The 8,909-nt window shown below is 39.4% G+C and overlaps 2 protein-coding genes across 2 annotated transcripts; one reads left to right on the plus strand and one right to left on the minus strand.

Annotated features, from left to right (window-relative positions):
• Positions 1-2,946: 2,946 nt before the first annotated feature.
• On the plus strand, positions 2,947-4,101 carry LOC132552703 (uncharacterized). Its single transcript, XM_060216898.1, has one exon. The coding sequence runs from the start codon at positions 2,947-2,949 to the stop codon at positions 4,099-4,101; it is 1,155 nt and encodes a 384-aa protein (XP_060072881.1).
• Positions 4,102-4,470: 369 nt separating this feature from the next.
• Positions 4,471-6,115, minus strand: LOC132552713 (uncharacterized). Its single transcript, XM_060216909.1, has 2 exons — positions 6,002-6,115; positions 4,471-5,025 (listed from the first exon to the last, which is right to left on the minus strand). Exons 1-2 carry the CDS (start codon positions 6,113-6,115, stop codon positions 4,471-4,473), a joined length of 669 nt encoding a protein of 222 aa, XP_060072892.1.
• Positions 6,116-8,909: the final 2,794 nt, after the last annotated feature.

Below are 8,909 nucleotides of genomic sequence, written 5' to 3' on the forward strand. Positions count from 1 at the left end.
ATATATATAATTTCAATTTTAAAAAAAAGTGCAGAGTTTTCTTACATTGACTGCGTTCGGACAGTGGGTGATTCGGACTCTCCTTATTGACAGCAGGGACGTATACCTGTTGACAGGGGCAGTAACTCAGTGAAAATATCCATCTTTTTTTTTCAGAAGATAAGTTTATCATAATCGCACACGACGATTTATATATAAAGAAAAATATTAATTTTAAAAAGTAGTAAAAAAATCGAGAAATCGATACCCAGCGTATAAAAGTTTTCGTTTTATATATTTATAAGTACTCAATTTTTACCACTTTTAATATTAATGTTTTTAAGAAATAAAACCTGTCTTGCGTGAGCATGGTTGCCAATTCAGTTATTAAAAAAGAATTACTTGAATATTGGGTCGACATTTTCATTGTGTTTAGACATTTCGTTCTTTTACAATTATACTTTTTACACTTTACTGTAACCCAGAATGCTTTGAACACCGAGTTATCAAATGTGATGTCATGTTGTTGACATATTACTATATAATTAATTTAACTCACGAATACCCACTTCGTGAGGTTAGACTAACATGTATTTACCACTAAAGAGAAACCTTAAGCCACAAGGCAGCATACTATATTGTTCTGGAGGCCGTACCGTGAACGTGCGCGTGAAGTACGAGCCCTAGTGAAGTCAGGGAGCTTAGCTGCCAATCATTAGCAGATAGGTGTTACAGAAGAGAAAATTACCCATGTTCTGTAATACTTATAATAATGTTCCATCATCTTTAAAATCTCTACTACCTCTTATTGTCTCAAATGTCATAAAAACATCAAATGGTTTAAACCTATAAAATCGCTGCAGCTTTTTGAAATGTGATATTTATAAAGACCTTCTTTGGAACGACTTTAAGGATTGATGATATTGCTCGGAGGTTCATTATTCATATTGGGAAACTTCGATCGATCTCGTAATGAAATGCTTCGATCCTTCGACGAATGAAATTACTGAAGAACACCGTTCTCTTTGGAGATCTAGATCCTGACACCAATCTAAACATTCTAGTTAATAGGTCTGTTCAATCGTTTATTTCTTGTTCAAAGCGACCTTATAACATCTGGCATTCAGATTGGATAACCAGAATACATACAATGCCCTTTGATTATTCCCTCCATTCCTCTCTCGTTCCATCCTACCTCCTCACACCAACGGTTACCGTGTATACAATTCAATATTATCGTTTATCACAGTTAGTTTATTCCTTTATGTCTCAGTCGTGAATATAAAATAAAGAGCACGTGTTTGGTTTTCTTGATTTGACCGACTAAGAGCGCAGGACAATTCTCTGAACGACTAGACGTGATCGAGAAGAACGGCGATTCGCAGTACAGGATATGATGTACGTCAGAAAAACAGGTTGCATACGCCGACAAGATTGGGCAAATCACGCACTCGACTTCCAATAAACCATAAGCACACATATTTTGTTTTTGCGCTTATTTTACGTGTAAATATTTGTAACGGAAATGGCGGAAGTAAGTTGTGATATCTTTAACCCATTTGTCTTTTGTTTACAATAAAATTTAAACCTGCATCTAGCTGCGGTGTAATGTGTAAAATAATTCGAACTTCTGAAAAATGAAAAATCACATGGTTGTGATATTTGGCCAGTGACATGATGCTGATATTAGTTAAGTTTAGGTTGATGTGTTCAGGCATGTATAAGGTATATCAAATGCACGTTGGAGTCTTCCGAACATTATAAGACTGATAAAGATGCGACGACGGAACACGACAGATTAACTTGGAACTATCAAACAGACATTGCACCATCATTGCAGAAGCCTTATAAAATGTATCATGAAAATTTTCAGTGTAATGTACGGACGGACGGGCGGACGGACGGAGAATGATATTGCAGTTGAAATTAATCTTATTGGTGGTTTTACGTTTTACATGTTCACTTCATCAGTATAGACAAAAATATCCAACTTACTGCTATGTACTGCAACACGCGCTTCGTTAAGAAACACGTGTTTCGGACTGGTTTGACAGGTATGTTGCTGTACACATGCACGGCTGGATTATGACAGATGTGCCAGGTATATAAGAAAGGATATTTCCTTCATTGACGATGTGACATATAAAGATTGTATCAACTGCAAAGACGCAATAAAACTCTGGAGCTACTTGTACATGTAAATACAGATCGTTACCGGTAAGTCTCCGAAATTAATTTGTAGGTCAGGTCGAGGAAGCGTGAAAAGAAGAAGAAGAAGAAAGAGCCAGAGGGAGGGGTAGGAGGAGATGACACATACATGGTACATTTTGATGCTGGTAAGCACTCTAAGAAATATATTTGTTCAAGAAATCTACACGGTGAAAATAGTCACGCCAGTCATGCAGGTCCTCAGTTTGATAATATTGACATTCCGAAGGGCTCTGTGCTTTAGGCTGATTTATTAATAATAGTTTGGTAAGTACTATAATAATTGGATTCTATCTACCGGAGGGCGAATATCTCTATTGTGAAATTTGTTGCACAATGATAGTCGTTTGCAATTAATTGTATAGTTATGAGTTATCCTTCGGGTCTAGGGGGGGGGGGGGTGGGGGGGATACCATCAATCATTGACAACCCAGTGAAATGTCTAGGGAGATGGTACGACGACACCCTGTCTGACAAGAAGAATGTGAGAAAGGTGGAGGAGCAAGTAACTGAATGGCTGAAGAGGATCGACAAGTCAGGACTTCCAGCGAAATTCAAGGCTTGGTTATATCAACATGGTGTTCTTCCTAGACTGTCTTGGAACCTGATGCTGTATGAGCTACCACTGACAGCAGTTGAAACCTTGGAGAGATGTACCAGCAGGAAGTTACGATCATGGCTGGGAGTACCACCTAGTTTCACGGCAGTTGGCCTGTACAGCAAGACATCTCAGCTGCAGTTACCATTGTCCTGTCCTCCATGGTGGAAGAATTCAAGGTGGCCAAGTGTAGATTGGTTATGAACCTGAAGGACTCCAAAGATATCAAGGTACAGAAAGCTGGAGTGGTCACAAGGACAGGCCGGAAATGGTCAGCTGGTGCTACAGTTAGCAAAGCTGAAAATACGCTGGAGTTACAAGACATCGTGGGAAACATCTGTGTTGGTAAACGAGGATTGGGAGTCGATCACTTCCAGCAGTGGAGCAAAGCAGAAGGAAAGGAAAAGAGAGACAGAATTGTATCTGTGGTGAGATCAGAGGAGGAACAGCAGCGCAAAAGTAGAGCAGTTGAGTTAGGACAGCAAGGATCATGGACGCGGTGGAATCTTCCGGAACGCAAGATTACATGGACAGACTTGTGGAAAATGGAACCTCTCAGGATATCCTTCATGCTCAGGTCTGTGTATGACACACTGCCAATTTCAAGCAAATTGTGTAGATGGGGTCTTCTGGAAGATCCAGCTTGTTCCTTGTGCGGTGGAAGAGGCACACTTGCACATGTCTTATCAGGCTGTAGAGTAGCCCTCCGGCAGGGACGGTACAGATGGCGTCATGACCAGGTTCTAGCTGCCCTAGCAGATATTCTGGAAAAGGAGCGGCGTCAGAAGAGGTCACTGATAGAACATCGTAAACCTCACATACAGTTTGTGAGAGCTGGAGAGAAGGGACCACCAACTACTACTGCATATCATGTGAATGTACTCACCCAAGCACCATCCTGGGAAATGAGAGTAGACCTCAACAAGCGTCTCGTCCTTCCTGATTTAGTGCAAACCACTCTGAGACCAGACATTGTGATATGGTCACAACAGCGCCAGAAGGTTATCTTGGTGGAGCTGACGGTTCCATGGGAAGAAGGGTGTGATGAGGCACATGAGAAAAAAGCTGGCAAATACCAAGAGCTTGCAGAGCTGTGCAGACATAAGGGATGGAACACATGGCTGTTTCCAGTAGAGGTCGGTGCCAGAGGATTCCCTGCACAGTCAGTATGGAGGATGTTCCAGAAATTGGGACTGACAGGAGCAAAGAGGAAAGCAGCTATTAAGACCTTGGCTGAAAGGGCTGAGAGATCATCATGCTGGCTTTGGTGTAGACGAGATGAGCCAAACTGGAACCCAGACAACAGCAAGCAGTGATTGATCACCACTGCTGACCCGCCAACCAGAGGACGTCGTGGAATAGGGGTCGAAACGGCCGATGATGGAATCCACCTGACGATGCTGACAACAGAAGGCTCCAGAGCTCCATGTCATCAGTGCCTAACCGAAGCAGCGGTTGGGTTATCATTAGCAGAGAAATCTGTAAGTTCACACAGTCAGTCAAAAGCGTTCTCATATTTACATAAATCTCCAAGTTTGCCATGGACACCTGATACAGATACATACCTAATTGCATCTTAGTTATACAGTATCTTACTCTAACGTATTTATAACCGTGTTAACATTGTAATATTAACGACATCAGTTTGAAAGTATTATATTTATTGATGATGAAGTGTTTGTGCTTCAGTTAGGGAAAGTCGGGGAGGAGTAGGAGGATGGGTTAGGGTTAGGGTTAGGGAAAGTCGGGGAGGAGTAGGAAGATGGGTTAGGGTTAGGGTTAGGGAAAGTCGGGGAGGAGTAGGAGGATGGGTTAGGGTAAGGGTTAGGGAAAGTCAGGGAGGAGTAGGAGGATGGGTTAGGGTTAGGGTTAGGGAAAGTCGGGGAGGAGTAGGAGGATGGGTTAGGGTTAGGGTTAGGGAAAGTCGGGGAGGAGTAGGAGGATGGGTTAGGGTTAGGGTTAGGGAAAGTCGGGGAGGAGTAGGAGGATGGGTTAGGGTTAGGGTTAGGGAAAGTCGGGGAGGAGTAGGAGGATGGGTTAGGGTTAAGGAAAGTCGGGGAGGAGTAGGAGGATGGGTTAGGGTTAGGGAAAGTCGGGGAGGAGTAGGAGGATGGGTTAGGGTTAGGGAAAGTCGGGGATGAGTAGGAAGATGGGTTAGGGTTAGGGAAAGTCGGGGAGGAGTAGGAAGATGGAATAGGGTTAGGGTTAGGTAAAGTCGGGGAGGAGTAGGAGGATGGGTACTAGGAATCTTTCCCCGTCAACAACATGAAAACGATGTAGTAAACTTAATTATGGCTTTTCCAAAGTTCCATTATTTACGAACAACCGAAACATTGTTTTCACTGAAGTTTTCCCTTTGTGATTAAAAATGGAGCTGGAAACAATTCTTATAAAAGTCACGGTGATTTTAGTTGATATTTGTTGGACTTTTCAGTGGAAATATCGCGATGTTTTGTCTACATAGATCTGGACCGTGAAATGACAAATAAAAGACAAACGCACCACAAAAGACGGACCGGTTTATTACGGACTTACGACCAACATTCCAAATGGAATCCAGGACGAAATGATTGAAACTGTACCTTAGTTGATATCTTGTGTGGAGCAACACATACTATGATAGTATTGTGAAATGGTAATGGTGATATCCACTCGATACACACACACACATATATATATGTGTATAATACTTCTAGTACTTGATGTAATATCTGCCTTTGTGTCACTTTATTTACGCTCGTGTGCATGTTCGCTTTCATCTCTGTATTTGCATCTTTCATGATAAAATTCTCTCTTTTCTTTTAATCAGTTCATTTTCTATATATAAATTAAATATTCTCAAAGTTAAATATGAAATTCATTTGGAACAAACGAATTTCTTTAAAAAGTACAATTTATTCAATACAGATTTTTTTTATACACTAAATGTCCATTTTGGTTTGTCAATTAATCTTGTTACATAATTATAACATTCACAAGTCAACAAAATATATTTAACCTTTCATGTCAGGAAGAGTTAAAGCAATTAAATTGTAAAGTGTCATAGACACGGAAGGGTCAATTGTGATTGTATCGGCACTAAGGATTTACACTAGTATTTTATATTAGCCCTTGGTCAACACCCTTTGTGTGGTGAGTGGCCATTACGTAATAGGTTATGGCTAGGAGCCCACATGTCAGTGATTTAGATATTTTTGGAATAATACCGACGCTTACCATTGCGCATGCCTGTGTCCGGAGAACAGCTTGATCTTCATAAAATCTGAGTTTTCGTATCACTTTTTGACGAGACTCAATAAAGGAAAGATCAACGTTAACAGCTGTCTCCATTATATATTTTACAGAACACAAAAAAAAGCTGGATGAAACATCTCATAATATATTTCTATAAGTAGCTTTTATTTAGGCGAATAGAATTATTCATACAAGGAACTATATTGTGTCAATAATTTTAAATCGTGTCAGTTCCTTTGTTATCTACACAAACTTATATGATATATTACGTAGGAATCTATTGGTCACTCATTTTCGGTGACCACTAAACTCGTTCCTTCAAAGGGAAAGCCAATCAAACGAGTTTTAAAAAACGACCGTGCTTATCGCAGTGGAAAAGATCTGGCGCACTTTTCATTACAAAAAAAAAAAAAATGGACTGATGGGCTGGCTGTGTGGGTAAGCACTTGATCTATTTTATCTCACCAACTTACACACATATTGATATACAATTACTGTTTGTAATGTTATCGGTGTTATCATTCACTTTATGATTTTGAATTCTCACAATTTGAAAGTTTTTAACTTGGCTCTACAAACTTAAATACAAACAATCAATGGTTTTGTTCAACAAATTCATTCTCCAGTATAAGTTTACAAGTCGTATGCTCAACTCGTTCTGTTTTCATTCACATCAATAATCACAAACAAACACATACATACACTGAGATGGACGAACTGAGTTCAGCATATCAAAAACAAAATCATATTTTTATCGTAACGGGATTGTATTTATTGACTAGAATGAAACAATAAAGTCAATTTGATAATGTTTACAGTTGGTGAATATTTTTCTCGAACACTTATTTACACCATGAAAGAGGAAAACATCGATCCAATTTGAATATCCCTGAATATTTGAATATTCTAATGATTTCTGCAGAAGTTTTCGTCAGATTTTCATCTTACTCTATACACCCACTTATTCTTGTTGCGATTTTTTACATGTTTCTTTGAAATAAAAATAATTGAAGTTATATCTTTTATCTTAGAACAGTACATAACGACCACATGGGCAGAGTGATTTGGTACTAGCAAGTTCTGCACCCTCGGCTTGAGTGTACTTCAAATCTTATATTGATTTATCCTATCTTCCATGAGATACTCATTTTGATACTAAAAATTGGACCTCAGCTAGCCTGTTACTCTCCTTTACCGTTTGTTACTCATCTTTACTGCCTGTTACTCATCTTTACTGTCTGTTACTCATCTTTACTGCCTGTTAATCTCCTTTACTGTGTGTTACTCATCTTTACTGCCTGTTACTCTCCTTTACTGCCTATTACTCTCCTTTACTGACTGTTACTCTCCTTTACTGCCTGTTACTCATCTTTACTGTCTGTTACTCATCTTAACTGCCTGTTACTCTCCTTTACTGTCTGTTACTCATCTTAACTGCCTGTTACTCTCCTTTACTGTCTGTTACTCATCTTTACTGCCTGTTACTCTCCTTTACTGCCTATTACTCTCCTTTACTGACTGTTACTCTCCTTTACTGCCTGTTACTCTCCTTTACTGCCTGTTACTCTCCTTTACTGTCTGTTACTCTCCTTTACTGTCTGTTACTCTCCTTTACTGGCCTTTTACTCTCCTTGACTGCTTGTTACTCTCCTTCACTGTCTAACTCATCTTTACTGTCTGTTACTCTCCTTTACTGTCCTGTTACTCTCCTTAACTGCCTGTTACTCTCCTTTACTGTCTAACTCATTTTTAATGTTTGTTAATCCCCTTTACTGCCTGTTACTCTCCTTTACTGTCTAACTCATTTTTAATGTTTGTTTATCCCCTTTACTGCCTGTTACTCTACTCTACTGTCTAACTCATCTTTACTGACTGTTACTCTCCTTTACTGTCTAACTCATTTTTAATGTTTGTTAATCCCCTTTACTGCCTGTTACTCTACTCTACTATCTAACTCATCTTTACTGACTGTTACTCTCCTTTACTGTCTAACTCATTTTTAATGTTTGTTAATCCCCTTTACAGCCTGTTACTCTCCTTTACTGCCTGTTACTCTCCTTTACAGCCTGTTACTCTCTTTTACTGCCTGTTACTCTCCTTTACTGCCTGTTACTCTCCTTTACTGCTTGTTACTCTCCTTTACTGTCTAACTCATCTTTACTGTTTGTTAATCCCCTTTACTGACTGTTAATCTCCTTTACTGTCTAACTCAGTTTTAATGTTTGTTAATCCCCTTTACTGCCTGTTACTCTCCTTTACTGTCTAACTCATTTTTAATGTTTGTTTATCCCCTTTACTGCCTGTTACTCTACTCTACTATCTAACTCATCTTTACTGACTGTTACTCTCCTTTACTGTCTAACTCATTTTTAATGTTTGTTAATCCCCTTTACAGCCTGTTACTCTCCTTTACTGCCTGTTACTCTCCTTTACAGCCTGTTACTCTCTTTTACTGCCTGTTACTCTCCTTTACTGCCTGTTACTCTCCTTTACTGCTTGTTACTCTCCTTTACTGTCTAACTCATCTTTACTGTTTGTTAATCCCCTTTACTGCCTGTTACTCTCCTTTACTGTCTATTTCATCTTTACTGCCTGTTACTCTCCTTTACTGTCTGTTACTCTCCTTTACTGCCTGTTACTCTCCTTTACTGTCTGTTACTCATCTTTACTGCCTGTTACTCTCTTTTACTGTCTGTTATTCTCCTTTACTGTCTGTTACTCATCTTTACTGCCTGTTACTCTCTTTTACTGTCTGTTATTCTCCTTTACTGCCTGTTACTCTCCTTTACTGTCTAACTCATTTTTAATGTTTGTTAATCCCCTTTACTGCCTGTTACTCTACTCTACTGTCTAACTCATCTTTACTGCCTGTTACTCTCCTTTACTGTCT

Source organism: Ylistrum balloti, unplaced genomic scaffold (genome assembly GCF_031769215.1).
Source record: "Ylistrum balloti isolate Yb309-2 unplaced genomic scaffold, AGI_CSIRO_Ybal_v1 Utg369634, whole genome shotgun sequence".
Taxonomy (NCBI): domain Eukaryota; kingdom Metazoa; phylum Mollusca; class Bivalvia; order Pectinida; family Pectinidae; genus Ylistrum; species Ylistrum balloti.

Bases quoted from the DNA above. Each gene is read 5' to 3' on its own strand.
- LOC132552703 (XM_060216898.1), top strand. From the start codon at position 2,947: ATGGTGGAAGAATTCAAGGTGGCCAAGTGTAGATTGGTTATGAACCTG.
- LOC132552713 (XM_060216909.1), bottom strand. From the start codon at position 6,115: ATGGAGACAGCTGTTAACGTTGATCTTTCCTTTATTGAGTCTCGTCAA. The intron at 5,026-6,001 runs GTAAGCGTCGGT...AAAGATTCCTAG, and splicing joins GGACACAGGCATGCGCAATG to TACCCATCCTCCTACTCCTC.